Source organism: Candoia aspera, chromosome 4, assembly GCF_035149785.1.
Source record: "Candoia aspera isolate rCanAsp1 chromosome 4, rCanAsp1.hap2, whole genome shotgun sequence".
Lineage (NCBI taxonomy): Eukaryota > Metazoa > Chordata > Lepidosauria > Squamata > Boidae > Candoia > Candoia aspera.
In genome coordinates, this window is record NC_086156.1 from 89,946,193 (window position 1) to 89,965,561 (window position 19,369).

At 37.3% G+C, this 19,369-nt stretch overlaps 2 protein-coding genes across 2 annotated transcripts; one reads left to right on the forward strand and one right to left on the reverse strand.

Moving 5' to 3' along the window:
* Positions 1 to 387: 387 nt before the first annotated feature.
* Positions 388 to 1,335, reverse strand: LOC134496488 (olfactory receptor 13H1-like). Its single transcript, XM_063302219.1, has one exon. The coding sequence runs from the start codon at positions 1,333 to 1,335 to the stop codon at positions 388 to 390; it is 948 nt and encodes a 315-aa protein (XP_063158289.1).
* Positions 1,336 to 8,342: 7,007 nt separating this feature from the next.
* On the forward strand, positions 8,343 to 16,989 carry LOC134496489 (vomeronasal type-2 receptor 26-like). Its single transcript, XM_063302220.1, has 4 exons — positions 8,343 to 9,092; positions 9,961 to 10,173; positions 13,871 to 14,004; positions 16,095 to 16,989. The coding sequence occupies exons 1-4, from the start codon at positions 8,343 to 8,345 to the stop codon at positions 16,987 to 16,989; spliced, it is 1,992 nt and encodes a 663-aa protein (XP_063158290.1).
* The last annotated feature ends 2,380 nt before the right edge of the window (positions 16,990 to 19,369 follow it).

Below are 19,369 nucleotides of genomic sequence, written 5' to 3' on the forward strand. Positions count from 1 at the left end.
GAGCGAATGGAGCTCCTCTGGACAAGGAGGAATGTGTGAGGTGGCCTATCTGTGGCCTGGGGGGCTGATCTTTGAAAGAAAACTGGCAAGATCTGAAGGGATGTTGTCAGCTACTGTTGAGTAGAGTGCCAGTAGCCACAGAAGAGAACACCAAGCTCTGACCATAATAAAAACATTCATTCATTCATACTGGTGAAAGTCACAGCAAGAACCACAATGCTGCAGCTAATTTTTAAAGCTGCAGTTAGTAAAGTGAAATGGAAACTGATTTCATAGAACTCTACCACTGATCTGTAATATGCCTCATATAGAAAATACACAACAGATATGTCAGGGAAAGACCATTCAACGTTACAAAGAAAACAGCTGAAAACACTACATCAATGTTCAATATTGTATCCCAGGCTTGTTCTGAACTAGAATTCTTCCCAGTGCCCCCAGAACCTCTTGATTTCGGAGGGTATATACTAAGGGGTTGAACACAGGGGTTAGCACAGTATTAAAGACAGAAATTATTTTTTCAATCTCATGCATCTTCTTATTTGGAGGAAGTAGATATGTAAATATGGCAACACCATAATATATAGTCACTACTGAGAGGTGGGAGCCACATGTCGAAAAAGCCTTCATTCTGCCCCCTTCAGAGGGCATTTTTAGGATGGCTTGAAGAATGCGCATGTAGGAAAAAAGGATAAAGCCAAGGGGAAGGATGAGTGCTAATGTGCTACTGGAATACATGGTTATTTGTCTTGAAGTGGTATCAGTACAGATGAGTTTCATGATAGATTTAACTTCACATCCAATATGGTCAATTTCATTGTTTCCACAAAATCTCGATGGCTTTGCAAGAGAAGGGACGATTCCAAACATAAAGGCTGCAACCCATGTAACAGCAGCCAGGAAGATGCAGACTGTCCTGTTCATGATGAAAGTATAATGCAGTGGCCTGGAGATGGCAATGAGACGGTCATAAGCCATGACTGCCAAGAAGAAGCATTCCGTTGTCCCAAACAAGAGAATAGCATACATTTGGGTAAAACATCTAGCAAGAGACAACACAGGCCTTTCCACTAAGCAATTGACAATGGATTGAGGGATTATGGCAGTTATGAGTCCAAGATCAATAAAAGAGAGGTTACATAGGAAAAAGTACATGGGATGGTGCAGCCGTGGATCATATATGACTACTAAGACAATGAGGCCATTTCCAGCCATTGCTACAAAATAGGAGACAATATAAACTGGTATTAAAACCATCCTTGACTTGAGTCTACCGGACCAGCCAATGAGGATGAATTCAGTCACTTCAGTCTCATTTTCTCCTACTTCCTGCATTAGGGCTGATCTAAAATGGAGAAGAAATAAGAAACAAATATATCTGAATAATCTCTAAGTCTTCTTATAAGCAAAATGAATCTTTGGGTCTAGATCAGTCTAGAATTTTTAGAATGTCTTATGCACAGATTAGTAAAAGTCTGCACACCTTTGACATTCTGCAAAGATTTCAAAGCAGTTCACTAATTTTAAAAATGCATATAAATGTTATGTGTTAGGATTTTTTTTTTTTTTGGTAAAAAAGGAATTAAGTATAAAATGTCACTTATCAGGAGAAATACATATAATGTATGAGCCAAATCTTTTGCTGTTTTACATTTCCATCATTATATCCCAAAGTTTCATCAACACCAGAAGAACTGATGTGAAATAAATTCCGAAGAAAATAAAAGCATTGAACAGACTTGTTCATTCCTAGTTCAGTCCATATAAATATGATATATGAAATTAGAATTTTGCTATTTTATTTTGGATATATTAATAGGAGACCAACACCCACGAAACAGCATTTTACAAAGGAAGATGAGAAAGACTCAACTTTCTAGAAATATTCCGATTTGGATATTCACTAAAATGAGCCATAGGGAGTGATAAACACCAAACGAAGTAAAAGAGGTGATGTAAGTTCCATGTTGAAATTAATCTGCAATGAATGGAAGAAGAAACTTCCGTCTAACTGACATTTTGCCTATGGCTGACATGTTCAGTGAAATGAAGATACTATAACATATATTTTATGAAAAACATTCACTTCTTTTCTTCGATCCATTTGTAATTTTTAGCAAGTTTTTATGCAAGCGGTACTGTCATTGAATGAAACTGGTCGTGTAGGGAACAACTTCAACATTCCAGCTTGTTCTAAGGGATACTGAGAAATTAAAATAATTTAAGACGACTAGCAATGTAATGTTGTGCTTGTGTGGTTGGCAGTAAACTCCTCTGTGCTGCTTGTTAACTAAATTTAAATAATAATGAAAAAAAATGGTATTATTACACAAAATATTATGAAATAAATTATATAATTTTAAAAAATGCTGTAGTTGCCTTGAAAGCATATTCACTTTTACTGTATTCTATGTTCTTCCAAGATCCTTTCTTAAAGAGTAAAAACAATAAATTATGCATTTATTTTTAAGGAGAAAAACCAACATATTTCAATTCTATTCCAAACCTTTTTTAAAAAAATATATATTATTTTAAATGAGTATATATTTTTATGATTGAACATGTACCCATTTTAGTTACCTCTCAGGACCTGAATCATGCAGTAATGTTTAATTAATATTGGAGATCCATTTAATGAAAGTTGAGGAAGCAGAAGAATCTTCTTATCAGTGAATAGCAAACAATTTTCCTTCATTTACAATGTGCTGTTATATAGTTAATCAGTCAAAGCCACATTTTGTGTATGCACACATACCCATAGATAGATACACAAATACTTTGTTCTCTTTAGGCATATTCTCTAATGTCTAATTATCTTCCAACATTATGCCATATCTAAACCTACAGACAATAGTGAACTGCAGTAAAAGATTACACTTTATGCAGGTGGTGGGGTTTGTGTGTGTGCCATTAGGGTTCATAGATGACAGCAGAAAGGCCAAAATGTGACTGGGTGGTGCACGGATCAATAATAAGCCAACCATTGTTTTAACATATGTATTGCTTGTAAGATTTTTTTTTTCCCTATCCATATTTCTTTAATGGGATCTAGGTGAATCTGAAGAGAATCTTGTAGCATTACTCTCAGACCAATGCAAAACTGTCATTTCTAATTAAGTGCCTTTTCACAGGATCATCATAGAATTCACTTGGAATAGTTTTCTTTTTACAGGACTCAGGGCTTCTCTTAAGTAGATTTCTGGTATTCCAGAAATCCTGTACTATTGTATGATGTATGCCACTTCCATTTTAGTCTCCTTTGTTGGTGGTGCCCACTTTTGTACCAACATCTCATTATCTTCTTGATTAAGTTTGCATATTTATGGGGTTTAGGAGGAGCCCATATGGACAAATGTGAAGCACACCAAGGTTCCAGAACCTCAGACTGTTCTTGTAGAATGGGCATGGTCCATGCCAAGTTTTAGACTATAGTTATCCCAGACTGTGCAGCCTGTAAATCAGCACAAATTATCTGATAAGAAGCCTTGTCCAGGAGTTCAGTGATGTTATCCCCAACTCCCCATGTGTATTGAATGTTTAAAGCTTCTTTCTGTAACTACTGTGGTGTTGTGATTACTTGAACCACATGCTTTCAAGTTTCCAATACATGGAGACATTCATTTTACATGACTCTCAAAGAACGATCAATAAATGTCAGCTGAAAGCTACAGAGCCTGAGTTGAAAGTTTCTATAGTTTCAGCAGCTCAAATAGAACCTTAAAAGCCAGGAAACCCTGGTTAAGGAAGCTACTATAGGTGCAATATCTTTTATTTCTGCAGGAAGTTCATCTTCTGATTACATGTTCACTTTTCTGCCCTGGGGTTGCTTATTTTCCTAGGCCCAAATGGTTTGAGCCATTTCATCTAATCCCTAGTTTTCTGCCTTCACACCATTATTCCCCATTTAAGTAGTTTATTAGATTCTGGATTCTGGATTCTAGCATCTAAGGAATTCATAGCTCTGGTATGATCGAGGAGATCAATTTTCTATTGCAACTGAACAGACTGAGATTTTTTGTTGCCAATTCTTCTCATTTAACTTCCTTTGAGCATCCTGACCCCCAGCTGACACTTGGGTTAAGAAGCCCAAAGACAACTAAACAGCAAGAACACGTAGCTAACAAGGACCACTGTTTCATATGTGTATTTACTTTATTCATTTCAATATTCATACAGTGCCATATTCCATACAAGCCCAGGCGCTATAATGCTTGAACACCTTCACCACAGCTAGTAAACTGTATTCTCTTCACAGCCAGTTGCTGGATGTTCACATCATACTTCACTTGTTCACTGAATGACCTGTCAACCAAATTTGAACATGCTGTGCTCGGTTGGCTTCAGCCTATGTGGTTTTTAGTTTTCTCTTCTCACCGTGTTCTGCTATCCCTTCCCATTGTGTTGCTTACTCAGTCTATGTAGCACCTCATCTCTGAAGATAAACTGCTGCTCAGAAGTGACTGACTGTAGATGGGTGCTCACTTTCCAACTGTTTAATCTGAGTTAAACAAACAAGCAAACAATAAAGTACAATTCTTTGACAACATACTTTGCATCCTTCTGAATCTGCAGTGTGATGGCATGAAACAGCTGAAACTGCTTCAAAGCTTGAAATGGCTACTTTGAGTCCATCCCATCTAGATATATGGATACCCTGAAATCCATACTGTATATATGGAGTTCAGTTCCCAGAATTCTCAGCAATGGACATGCTGGCTGGGAATTTTTGGAACTTGAAGTCCATACTTCTGGAAGCTGCCAGATTGAAACACTGGTTTAATTGAATCAAATTATGTGGAAAAAATGGTATGATATGGAGTAATGCTAATAACCCATTAGAGTGCAGTTGTTGCTGGAGTGCTGGGATTCTGCATGTAACATCATCTTTGCTGAAGAAGCATATCAGTAGCATCAGCTAACAATAAGCAAAGCTATCGGGATACGATTGTTTGAAAATCATTTATTTGAATCAATTTCTCAGAGAGCATTCCACTGAGAAGGATATGGCCAATTAAACTGAGATAGAATTATTATTATTATTATTTTCTAAGAACCCATATGGAAGAGCTTTGCCATCTGAGAGGTGTTTATCTACTATGTAATTAATGAAATCACTGGTATTTATTTATTTTCAGGACACCAATAACAATTCAAGTTAAAAATGGAAAGAGCTGAATTCTGTACCACCTTGTGCTGAAGCTATAATGTGCCATTCAGAGTTGTTGGTGATCGAGCTTTATAACTAATTTAGAGGTCTGGTGTGGGGCACATTGAATTATTTTGTATGGCTAAAGATGAGCTTGTACAGCTGCGGCATCTGTAAGCATGGTAACTTTCAGTGGCTGCTACTGCTGCTATTCCAGCTGCTGCTCGCTCCTCCTGCATATGAAGATGAAAGAGAAAAATGTAGTCTTTCTACAAGTATCCAAGACAACTTGTACAGACCAGGAGAAGCGATAATTGGGGGCATCCTCTCTCTAATGTATCCTGTAGTTTATTTCCACAATTTTGCCAAAATTCCAGACAGGACATACAACATTTCTGTGTAAGCTTTCTCTTAAGCTATCTTTAACATTAAAACTATTTTAATAAATTAAAATGAATAAATAAATAAAATTTACCAGGTATGATCAGAACTGTCAGGACTTAGAAAAGATCTCTCTCTTTCTCAACCATAGATTGAATAACTAAAGTTGGAACAGTTTCTTCAAGTAATGGCATTAGTAAAGGCATGGGAATTAAGGTTGGGCAACAACTAGCCAATCCCTAAAAATATGAGGTCCATAAATAGTCTTACCAGTCCTTGATATGTCTAGGAATAGCTCTTTCTCAATTGTTCCTGGTGCCAATGTATGTTGTTGTGATGCTCCAGGATTTTTTTTTTTTTTTATAATTTGCCTTCAAGAACATATTTCTCTTTTTAATTAAGATGATGATGATGATGATGATGATGATGATGATGATGATTAAGAAAGTGATCAGAATCCAGGCATCGTGAAGCTGCCAATCAACTTTTGTTTCTCTCCATCTTTCTTCTTACAAATCCCCTAGAGGGATCACTACAGAAACTGAGTTAGCATATTTCCAGGCTTCATATATATATCTTCTGGAAAGCCCTAAGCCCTGTTGTCTCTACAAAATAATAGGTTGCTAATATAAAAAGGCAGGACAAGTGATATTCATCTCCCAAAGTTTCATCTTCATCCTTTCTTCAGAATCTTAATAGTTTGTGAGGATTGCTGCTCCTCAAATTTACAAACAGCACTGGGATGTTGCTTGGAATTCTGGGAGATATGGGCTGAGTAGCTCAGGTAGGTACCAGATTAAGAATCACAGAGTACAGCAATTCTGTTCAAGCAACAGAACTGTAAACATCTCTCCTTGCCTAACAGGGAGAAAATGCAGTCTTTCTATCTGTGGGTTACAAACAATGATATATTATTTCTGATAAAAGTTTCTGATTCTTATTGTCAATATTGTTCCAGCATAAAAATGAAACATTATCAACATGTCCTTGCTTTGATTTTTGCAACTGATGAAATCAATAAGAATCTAGGACTCTTGCCCAATATCACCCTGGGTTTTCATATTTATGACAATCTCTTTGACTCAAAGATAACATATGAGACCATTCTGGACCTATTGTTCTCAAAGGAAAAGAATGTACCCAATTACAAATGTGACAGGAAACATGTATTATCTGTTACTGGGGGCTTCACTGTGGAAAATAGCATCCAGATGGCCACCATATTAAGTATCTACAAGATTCCACAGGTGTGTGTTTGTGTGTGCAGTATTAATTTGGATTCTTACATTTGTTCTCCTTTAGGACAAGACTGTCTGGGTGCTTAACTATATTCTGTTCAAAACTCTTTTGGTGGGGGGCATCTTGTAATTTTAATATACTTCACTTTCACTTATAAACATGGAGAACCCAGTCACAATGTAATTATATTCTTTCATATAATTCACTGCATTCAATTTTATATGGGGAAAGTTATATGTATCAAGTGTTCAATTCTTTAAACAATCAAATGAAAACATTATTTTGTGGCTGAGTGATTTTCAACCATTTCATCAATAAAGTGTACTCTTGATGGGTACTGATGGATCAGAAGATTTGGAGTCTCACTGGTGGTATTATAATGTAGAAGGTCTTCTGTATAGAGATTTGGTTAATGCCTATTTTGGGAGTTTTGGCTCTAGATATTTTTGTATTTTCCCAGGTTTTTAATGCTTAGAATAATTTCATCTGCAATCCTACACAGTTACTTAAGAGTAAGTCTCATTTACTCTGGAATTTATTTCTCTATAAATATGAGCATATGACTATTCTTTTCAGATATTTTAATCTAATACTATCTGATATTGTTGAGTTTATATTGATATACATTGCATCTGTGTGTTTTTTTTTAGCTCTAGAATTTCAATATTTGTTTTACTTTTTACTGTGTTTTAAAATCAACCCATAGATTTTTATGCCAACCCTCTGGAAGTCCTGCGCCTTTCATAGAAATAAGAAAATCACAAGGAAATATAATTCATGCGGAGATTCATGTCAAGCAATTAACCTAGTAGTTAATTGTTTAACAGTTTAAAATTTGCAACTACTAGTCTTCCTTGCTCTCTCAAATCCTACAAAATCTTGAATTTAATCATTCTTCTTTAAATTAAATTCAAATAGGTATAAGAAAAAGAACAATTTGGCTATATCAATCACTTAATAATTTATTTTCAATATATACTGAAATCATTTGAAAAAAAAGGTGAGTCTTGGTAGAATGTTCATTTTATAACATTTTATTTAAAAATACTTCTTTTTCTTTACTATATTCTTTTCTTTTCTTCCTTTCTTTCTTGCTCTTTCATTCAAATCTTTTCTTTTTTTCCCCTTTGCACCTTTTATTCTTTCTATTTTTTTATTTCTTTTAGTTTGTATTATTTTTTACTATTGTAGTTATAATCTTGAAGGAAGATAATAAAATTACTTTAAAAAAAGAGGTTCAAATGAATATTTTTTGCTTTAATTAGACAACTATAAATAGAACATTTATATGAAGTATGTATTAGTCTTATTTGGGATTGTACATGCTGTTTTATGCTGTTATTAGACTGCAGTTTACTAATTGTTGTAATTTATCTGATATCATATCTCAAAAAAGAATCAAATTTAAATACAATAGAGCTTGGTACTGCTGCACAGCATGTTTACAGAAAGCATATCATTTGAGAAACATATTATTTTTCCCAGTTCAAAATAGGACTTTTTTCTCCATTAGCTCACTTATGGTGAATATCAGACTGAATCAAGCAGTAAAACTGATTTCCCATCTTTATACTGGATGGTGCCCAGAGAATCGATTCTGTTTACAGGGATAATCCAGTTACTCCTGCATTTCCAATGGACATGGGTTGGCCTTATTGTTTCTGATGATGATGATGGAGAAAACTTTGTGCAGAACCTGACACTTCTGCTGGCCCAGAATAACATATGTATCGCCTTCCTGAAAAGAGATACAGCAAACAACTATCTTTTTGCCAGTTATTCAACTGAAAATACTAGAAAGTTAATAATAACACTTTACTCAACAGATACCAGTGTAATTATTCTCAGCATGGGCTCTCAATTAATCAATATATTAACAATCTTCTTAGAAGAAATTGAATTCTTGTTTAAAGAACATTTAGGAAAAATTTGGATCATGCCAGTCCAATGGTATTTCAGTACCACACCCAAAAGGGAATTAAGTGGCAGGAACATTTTCCATGGTTCCTTCTCTTTCTCAGTTCAAATAAATCCAGTGCCAGGATTTAAGGACTTCCTTGAGAACTTGAATCCAGATGAGACACTACACCACTTCTTCTGTAAGTTCTGGAAATTTGCATTCCATGCATGTGAAAAATGTGAAGGAGAAGAGAAACTGGAGAGACTCCCTGCATATTTATTTGAGACGGACATGCCTAGCGAGAGCTACACTATCTACAACACTGTTTATGCTATAGCACATGCTTTACATGCCATGTGCTTATCTAGGCAAAGACCCTTCTATGGTAAAAGTCAATGCAAACATTGGAATGTCCAGTCATGGCAGGTAAAGGCATTGTGGGTGTGTTTGTGTTTGTGTGTGCTCATTTGTTTTTTAATTTGTGTGACCTCGAATATGAGATCCAAAAACAATAATGTCCTAAAGGTTTTCTCAAGCATGAGGGTTGGGGGGAAGAGAGAGAGAGAGAACAGAGACACACATATACATTGTTCAAGCTGTACACCTGTGTTTGAACAGTTAGGAAAATGAAGGCATTCCCACAAGAGGATTATGGATCAGTTTGAAAAACGTTTCTGGATCTCTCAGTGGTGTTGGAAAGTTGAGATGATTTTTTGTACAGTTGCAGTGCAGAAGAAACTGCTTCAGACTGTTTGGTAAAGGAAGCTTGATTTGGCAGATCAGAATGACTGCACTACAGATCATGTATTCTGATTCTTAGAATAACATCCTCTGTCTGGAAGTTCTTCCAGAGCTCTTCTCAGAAAACTTCAAAAAGTAATCCAAGGGCTGGCAAAGGTAGTGGACTACCTATAGAGGACTGGACCTAGGATAAGACATACCCAATGTCTCAGTCATAGTAGGGGAAAATAAAATATCTTCAGTGATTGAAAGCACCTACTGACAGTTTTCTGTTCCTTTTACCTGACAATGATGACGCTTGGGGATCTTGGGCAATCAGTGGTTAAGTTGGAGAGCCTAGAGCTTTATTCAATTCAAAACTGGAATAAAATCAGACATTCCCAGTATAAGATATCATCTTATTTTATTCTATAGTATTCTTACTGTAGAAGTGATAATCAACAATGAATTCAGACAAATGCTAACTTGCTACATTATAGTAAACAGAAGGGAAGTTAAATACTGTCATTATGTTAGAATATGGATTTCATTCATTATTTTTCTTCCATTATAGCTCCAAAGTTTCCTGAGAAACATCAAGTTTAACAATAGCTCTGGTCATGAGATCTCATTGGACTATCGGGAATTCTTTGCTAGCTTAGAACTCATCAACTGGATCACTTTCCCCAATCAAACATATTCTAAAATCAGAGTGGGAAAGGTTTCCCCAGGGCAAGAATTCACTATCTCTGAAAATGCCATTCACTGGAATACCAGATTTAAGCAGGTAAAAAATAAACAACACATTTTAAATATCAGTGATGAATGGGTGCTTTTGTTCTCTGATCACGACAGAGTAGGGGAAAATTCCACATCCATTCAGATATAGTGTTGCAGAACAAATAAGGATGTGTACTGTACAATGTCTCCGCAAAGGATCGTTACCTTGTCGTGGTGCTGGAGCTTGAGCACCTCAATGATGCCATGAGCTAAACCGTGAAGGGCCACCCAAGACGGGAAGGTCATGACAGAGAGGTCAGACTAAATGCGATCCCTGGGGAAGGTAATGGCAACCCACCCCAGTATTCTTGCCGTGAAAACTAAATGGATCAGTACAACCAGAGATATGTCGGTATACCATCGGAAGATGAGACCCCCAGGTCGGAAGATGGTCAAAACGCTACTGGGGAGGAACAGAGGATGAGCTCAACTAGACCCAGTCGTGATGACGCAGCTAGCTCAAAGCCGAAAGGACGGTTAGCGGCCGACGGTGCTGGTGGTGAACGGCGAATCCGATGTTCTAAGGATCAACACACCATTGGAACCTGGAATGTAAGATCTATGAGCCAGGGCAAATTGGATGTAGTTATTGGTGAGATGTCAAGATTAAAGATAGACATTCTGGGCGTCAGTGAACTGAAATGGACTGGAATGGGCCACTTCACATCAAATGACCCCCAGATCTACTACTGTGGACAAGAGGACCACAGAAGAAATGGAGTAGCCTTCATAATTAATAGTAAAGTGGCTAAAGCAGTGCTTGGATACAACCCCAAAAATGACAGAATGATCTCAATTCGAATTCAGGGCAAGCCATCTAACATCACAGTGATCCAAATATACGCCCCAACCACAAATGCTGAAGAAGCTGAAGTAGAGCAGTTCTATGAGGATCTGCAGCACCTACTGGACAACACGCCTAAAAGAGATGTTATTTTCATCACAGGAGACTGGAATGCTAAGGTGGGCAGTCAAATGACACCTCGAATTACAGGTAAGTATGGCCTGGGAGAACAAAACGAAGCAGGACATAGGCTGATAGAATTTTGCCAAGACAATTCACTCTGCATAACAAACACTCTCTTCCAACAACCTAAGAGACGGCTTTACACATGGACTTCACCAGATGGACAACACCGAAATCAGATTGATTACATCCTTTGCAGCCAAAGGTGGCGGACATCTGTACAGTCGGTAAAAACTAGGCCTGGAGCTGACTGTAGTTCAGACCATGAACTTCTTCTTGCACAATTTAGGATCAGACTAAAGAGATTAGGGAAGACCCACAGATCAGCTAGATATGAGCTCACGAATATTCCTCAGGAATATGCAGTGGAGGTGAAGAATAGATTTAAGGGACTGGACTTAGTAGATAGGGTCCCGGAAGAACTCTGGACAGAAGTTGGCAGCATTGTTCAGGAGGCGGCAACAAAATACATCCCAAAGAAAGAGAAAACCAAGAAGGCAAAATGGCTGTCTGCTGAGACACTAGAAGTAGCCCAAGAAAGAAGGAAAGCAAAAGGCAACAGCGATAGGGGGAGATATGCCCAATTAAATGCAAAATTCCAGAGGTTAGCCAGAAGAGATAAGGAATTATTTTTAAACAAGCAATGCGTGGAAGTGGAAGAAGACAATAGAATCGGAAGGACAAGAGACCTCTTCCAGAAAATTAGAAACATTGGAGGTAAATTCCAGGCAAAAATGGGTATGATCAAAAACAAAGATGGCAAGGACCTAACAGAAGAAGAAGAGATCAAGAAAAGGTGGCAAGAATATACAGAAGACCTGTATAGGAAGGATAACAATATCGGGGATAGCTTTGACGGTGTGGTCAGTGAGCTAGAGCCAGACATCCTGAAGAGTGAGGTTGAGTGGGCCTTAAGAAGCATTGCTAATAACAAGGCAGCAGGAGAAGATGGCATCCCAGCTGAACTGTTCAAAAACTTGCAAGATGATGCTGTCAAGGTAATGCATGCTATATGCCAGCAAATTTGGAAAACACAAGAATGGCCATCAGATTGGAAAAAATCAACTTATATCCCCATACCAAAAAAGGGAAACACTAAAGAATGTTCAAACTATCGAACAGTGGCACTCATTTCACATGCCAGTAAGGTAATGCTCAAGATCCTGCAAGGTAGACTTCAGCAGTTCATGGAGCGAGAATTGCCAGATGTACAGGCTGGGTTTAGAAAAGGCAGAGGAACTAGAGACCAAATTGCCAATATCCGCTGGATAATGGAAAAAGCCAGGGAGTTTCAGAAAAACATCTATTTCTGTTTTATTGACTATTCTAAAGCCTTTGACTGTGTGGACCATAACAAATTGTGGCAAGTTCTTAGTGGTATGGGGATACCAAGTCATCTTGTATGCCTCCTGAAGAATCTGTATAACGACCAAGTAGCAACAGTAAGAACAGACCACGGAACAACGGACTGGTTTAAGATTGGGAAAGGAGTACGGCAGGGCTGTATACTCTCACCCTACCTATTCAACTTGTATGCAGAACACATCATGCGACAAGCTGGTCTTGAGGAATCCAAGGCTGGAGTTAAAATCTCTGGAAGAAACATTAACAATCTCAGATATGCAGATGATACCACTTTGATGGCTGAAAGTGAAGAGGAACTGAGGAGCCTTATGATGAAGGTGAAAGAAGAAAGTGCAAAAGCTGGCTTGCAGCTAAACCTCAAAAAAACCAAGATTATGGCAACCAGCTTGATTGATAACTGGCAAATAGAGGGAGAAAATGTAGAAGCAGTGAAAGACTTTGTATTCCTAGGTGCAAAGATTACTGCAGATGCTGACTGCAGTCAGGAAATCAGAAGACGCTTAATCCTTGGGAGAAGAGCAATGACAAATCTCGATAAAATAGTTAAGAGCAGAGACATCACACTGACAACAAAGGCCCGCATAGTTAAAGCAATGGTGTTCCCTGTAGTAACATATGGCTGCGAGAGCTGGACCATAAGGAAGGCTGAGCGAAGGAAGATCGATGCTTTTGAACTGTGGTGTTGGAGGAAAATTCTGAGAGTGCCTTGGACTGCAAGAAGATCAAACCAGTCCATCCTCCAGGAAATTAAGCCAGACTGCTCACTTGAGGGAATGATATTAAAGGCAAAACTGAAATACTTTGGCCACATAATGAGAAGACAGGACACCCTGGAGAAGATGCTGATGCTAGGGAGAGTGGAAGGCAAAAGGAAGAGGGGCCGACCAAGGGCAAGATGGATGGATGATATTCTAGAGGTGACGGACTCGTCCCTGGGGGAGCTGGGGATGTTGACGACCGACAGGAAGCTCTGGCGTGGGCTGGTCCATGAAGTCACGAAGAGTCGGAAGCGACTAAACGAATAAACAACAACTGTACAATGTAAGTATACAATTTGGTTTTGAGATACAAATACAATAAGATATTGAAATTCAGAGTGGACTATTACTTGCAATGGCAATAATAATAATAATAATAATAATTATTATTATTATAATTATAATAATAGAATATATTCAAGTGCCTTGACCAAACATGCTGTCTTGAATGCTTTCCCATTTCATTCTACACAGGCTTGTGTTAGGAAGTAGAAGCCAACCTGTGTAGAAGAATAGGGTTCCTAAATTAATAGGATTAGACTAGTGTAATAATAATAATAATATAATAATAATAATAATAATAATAATGCTTACAAATTATTTTATATAACTAGGTACCTCCCCATTCATTCTGTGTTGAAAGTTGCCACATTGGACAAAGCAAAATACTTCAGGAAGAAAAACCAGTATGTTGCTATGATTGTATTCCATGTTCAAAAGACATGATTTCTAACCAGACAGGTAAATGACAATTTACACATGGGTACTAATTATGTGTGAACATGTATTTAACATCTGAGCAAGAGGTCATTTCTCTAGTGATAGTTCTGTACTTATAGAAACATATTGCTTTCTAGGGTACAATGTAATTTGTGGAAGGCAAGATATTCTGATCAGAATCAAGATGAGAAGGAGAAGATTAATCTCCTAGCTTTCCTCCAGTAAAATGTAAAAACACTTACTGATGTGATTGTAATGATAACAATAGAAACCAATGAGAAAAAAAGTGTAAGAAGTATAGATAAGCTGTTGACATCAGTAGGTAGAAGTCCTAATAGAGGGAAGAAGATGATAATAGAAGGAATAAACATTCACCAATTAATTTCATATTGAAATAAAATACATTGTTTTGGCTGGAGCATCAGACAAAATTTAATGACCCATCAAAGCTGATTAAAGCAAAGCACTTTAAATCTTCAAAGTGGCATTGTTGAGTAACAGTTGAGACAGATGTCAGGATTATTTTAGTTTCCTCCCAACCACCGTGAATGGGTTGTCCAATAAGTCAAAATAAAGAAATTAATCAAAACCCTTTATTATTATTTGTCTAACTATCTTACATATAGTGTATGCTTCTCTGAATAAGACATGAAGTACTAACTTAATGGATTGTCAATTCTGCATAGAATAATAATATATCTCAAAAGCTAAGTTGAAAGTATACATAAATGTAACATCATTTTATAACAATTTTCTGTTATAGACTTTAAAGGCATTATACTGTTCATCCCAATAAATCATAACTGGTCACAGAAATAATCCATTCTGTTTTATTCATCACTTCAGGTTGCTGTTTTCAGTGTGTTGTTGATTTCTTCCCTCCCTCTCTCCCTCCCTCTCTCTTCCCCTTTCTCTCTCTCTCTCTGGTTATGTGTGTGCTTGTACCCTGAGCCAGTCTTGACTCCTACTGCCTACATGGAGACGATTATACAACTTTTAGCAAACTTTTTAGAACTTAATGTTTAATTATATACTTTAAAAATGTAGCAATTTGAATCTAAGGCAGAGTGTCCTAACAGTGAGAATCACGCTGAGACAAGGAGTAGTTCTCTAGTGTTTATTACTGCTACATAAACAGAATCCTAACAAACTGAATAAGCATGGGAAAACCCAGACATATAAACCCCAAAAGCTAAGGTGGTCTGATCTGTGTCTCTTTGAATGGCTGCTTAATTCCTCAGTACTACGCATGTGTTTTCCACCCTGGATGGGAGCCCCTTCCTGCTCACCATCATTACTCATGACATAGAGAGCGGTAACGTCTCACTGGATGAGCATCTACTCTTAGCTCCTGGAGTCACACCTGTACCTACCAAACATGATCACAGGCTGATGCAAAGAATGGGAAATAAAGCAGTTTCAGGAAGAATATTCTCCACATTCTCTGAAAGAAGATCAGCTCCCCTGCTGCTTACAGACAGGAATTATAATTGAGATCTTAGATGTGGTCAAGCACCTCAATTTTTGGAACTAGGACTGCTGAATATAAACTGAGGCCCATTCAAATGAGCTAAAATGGTAGACAAAATGTTAGCTATTCCTGAGCATTGGGTTCTCCTACTATCCTTATCACAGGTGTCTGTAGTGGTAGATGGGGGGTGGGGGGGGGACAAGTAAGTGCATCCTAACACAAAGTCTGTGACTCAAAACCTTGCATCCACTGTTGGGATGCAAGTACAAAAACACTAGATGTGTTGTCATTGTTTTCATTGCCATGCATCGCAGTGGGCATTTCTGTTTCTTATTGTGGTTGGGCACCTGTTATGACTAGTCTGGTGGATCTGACCACTTCTTTGTGAGATGTGCTGCTTCTCCTGGCACCAAGGCTTAAAAGAATAACTTGTATGGATAAATCTTCATCATCCTCAAAGGAAGAAGATTAAAGTGCTGGTCCCTTCTGGGCTTTGACCAGATCCTTTTTCTTCTTTTCAATTCTTATCATCTACTTCACAGGTTTTCTTTTGATAGCCAATTCATGAAAGTAATCATTACTTTTAAAAAGGGAATGTGATTTCTGACTCAGCAATATTTTTTTCCTTTCCTTTCAGATGCTGTTCATTGTGTTCCATGCTCCCATGATCAATATCCAAACAGCAATCGAGATCAATGTATCCCAAAGATTTTAACTTTCCTTTCTTATCATGAACCGATTGGGGCTGCTTTGGTTTCTTTTGCTATATCCTTTGCCTTTATCACTGGCTTGGTAATATTAGTTTTTATAAAGAACTGGAACACACCCATTGTCAGAGCTAACAATCAGAATCTCACCTGCGTTCTTCTTATCTCCTTACTTTTGTGTTATCTTTGTCCCCTGCTTTTTATTGGCAGACCTAGTAAAGTGTCCTGCCTCCTTCAGATAACAGCTTTTGGCATATTTTTTTCCATTGCAGTTTCTTGTGTTTTGGCAAAAACAATCATTGTTATCCTGGCTTATATGGCTACAAAACCAGGAAACAGGATTGCAAAATGGTTAGGGCAAAAAGTGGCAAATGCCATTGTTATTTTTTGCTCCCTGATTGAAGTAGCAATTTGTACAGCTAGGTTGCTGACCTCACCTCCATTTCCAGATGTTAACGTGGACTCACCAAATGGGCAAATCGAATTACAATGCAGTGAAGGCTCCATCAACATGTTCTATTGTGTTCTGGGCTACATGGGCTTTTTGGCCATCATCAGCTTTATTGTAGCTTTCCTAGCCCGAAAATTGCCAGACACTTTCAATGAAGCCAAGTTTATAACTTTTAGCATGCTGGTCTTTTGCACTGTTTGGATCTCCTTTATTCCAGTTTATCTGAGCATCACAGGGAAGAAAATTGTGGCCATTGAAGTTTTTGCTATCTTGGCCTCCAATACCAGCCTCTTGACTTGCATCTTTTCCCCAAAATGTTACATCATTATTTTCAGGCCTGATCTCAATACCAGAAAGGTGTTCACTGGAAAAAGGATCAATTAAACTAGAATGGAAAACTTGGGTTTCTTTTTTCTTGTCTTTATATTTATCCTAGGAACTGTAAATTAATATTAGCTAGGAGTTTATAATCATTTTTCTAATTCATTAATAACATGAATTAGAAAAATGTATATACAATTTGTCCAACCATTACAAATAAGACTTGGACAAAAAGCTCTACCTATGATAGGAGTACATTATCATGAAGTGATCTGGTTTGAGTAAAATGAATACAGAAGGTGAGATAAGAAAAATCCAAGTTATAGAACAATGAGATGATAGAAATAAGAGACTAGGCAGAAGAAAATTATAAATTTGAAGAGCTGCTCAACAAGAAATACAAAAGGTATTCTGTCTCTCATAATCTCACCTAACATTTTCTTATAATTTCTTTTTTAAATCCACTCATTCTGTGTCATTTTCATATTCAGATTGCAGGGAACAAATAGTTTCCTTCTGCATATTTATATAACTGGTTCCATATACACAGAATGGAGTGCAATATTGCATTATTGCACTTCTATTCTTCCCTCTACTCATCTTCCCTCTATTCAAATGAGATTACCAAATGAAAAAAATTAGACACAGAAATGAAGCTGTCCAAAACCTATTAATACTTCTTAGCTTTGGGGATCTACAGGAATTCCAACTTTTACTCTTTCCACTGTTTTGGGGAATATATGGATTAACTTTCATGGGAAATTTACTCATTTAGTACCTGTGTCATTTGATAAAAGATTTCATGTTACAATGTTTTGTTTTGTTTTGTTCCTGGCAAAATATCACTCCTTGAAGTATGGTATACATCAAACATCACCGCAAAGTACTGGTAGATTTGTTCAGAAAGCAGAAAACTATTTCACTAACAAGTTGCATCATAGAGTAATAAATTTTTGATGATCTGGGAACCACCAAATGCTTCCTTCTGTTGTTTATGTCATATGATTGCTACTTGATGATCTGTGAGCCACTGAATTATACCTAAATGATGGGCTTGAACTCTTGCTATTAGCTGATTGCTAACACATGGCTATCAGATTTTCTATTAGCTGCTGGGCCCAACTACATAACTTTCATATCCTGAACCCTGTGGCTTCAGCCAAATTGACCATTACTATTGTGACATAACACCATTACTGAACTTGTCCTGCTGACATTTACCCAGAAGAGGTGGCCATCTTTGCTTAATGTTTCTTGGTAGCATTATTTCATTTGTAATGGAGCGTTGCATCATATATCTCGGCATTATAATATTGACTATTCTGATAAGCCCTGGAGTTGCAGGAGAAAAGAAAGGCTCTTCCACTTGTAGTTTCCACTTGGTCAAAGTAACTGCTTTGTATGGGACACTGGGTAGAACCTATGGTGTTTCTGCTGGAACACAGACCACCAAATTATACTTTCCATAATGTACAGTATGTTGATTCCTATGTTTAATCCTATTATATACAGCTTGACAGAAAAGGAAGTTATAGAAGCCCTCACTAGCCTTGGGGGAAGTTTTACGTTTCCTACATTGGTGAAAAATAATTCCCTAGAATTCATCAATTCTCCAAAATTTTAAAAGAGCTACGTCAAACTGAAATTTGTTAAGAAGAAAACCATGGAACAAAAGGAAAGACCCCCCCAAAAAATATTCTGTGATGGTAACAGAGATGACTCAAAGCATGGGAGTTTGAAAGCTTGAGAATCTGCCCCCTTTTTAGAAATTTTTCAGGCTTTGTTCAACCTGCTTACTAGTCCCTAAAAGTAAGTAAGTAAATAAATGAATGAATGAATGAATGAATGAATGAATCTATCCCTATCCTGAGGAAAAACCCACAAACTTGTCTTGAATGGGATCTTAAATGTAATACAGCAAAAAAAAGCAGATGTGAATGATCCCTGAAATTCCCAAAGTGATGTCTTTGTATAATTTGCTCTTTAAGTGAAATTTCAAGGCTTGAAATTCTAGCAACACAAGCAACAGCCTTTTAAGTTAAGAGAAGATGACTGCCACAAGCTGCCACAGCCACTGGTCAATGCCATTCTGGCTGCCACTCCATCCTCTGTCCTTAATATCCTCTTAGTTATTCTGGGGGGGGGGGGGGAAACGATACCAGCTTAGACCCTATGATTCCCTTCCCAATCCCTTTCCTGAAAGCATGTGGAGTCATCATGTTTAAGATACATATTCATGCACAAATACGCTTAAATAAAATATCTCATTTGCATGCCTGGCCCTGCATAACACTATTATTTTATAATAAACTAATTTCCAATAAAGGTTTAGGCTTTGGTCGACTTTCATTTGGTCCTCTTCCATATAAGCTTGATCTAGAGCTGAAGTGAACACTAAACAAAATAAGTACTTATGCAATATTGCTAAGTCAAGCACAACCTT

Bases quoted from the DNA above. Each gene is read 5' to 3' on its own strand.
- LOC134496488 (XM_063302219.1), bottom strand. From the start codon at position 1,335: ATGCAGGAAGTAGGAGAAAATGAGACTGAAGTGACTGAATTCATCCTC.
- LOC134496489 (XM_063302220.1), top strand. From the start codon at position 8,343: ATGGTGCCCAGAGAATCGATTCTGTTTACAGGGATAATCCAGTTACTC. The intron at 9,093-9,960 runs GTAAAGGCATTG...CTTCCATTATAG, and splicing joins GGAATGTCCAGTCATGGCAG to CTCCAAAGTTTCCTGAGAAA. The intron at 10,174-13,870 runs GTAAAAAATAAA...TTATATAACTAG, and splicing joins GGAATACCAGATTTAAGCAG to GTACCTCCCCATTCATTCTG.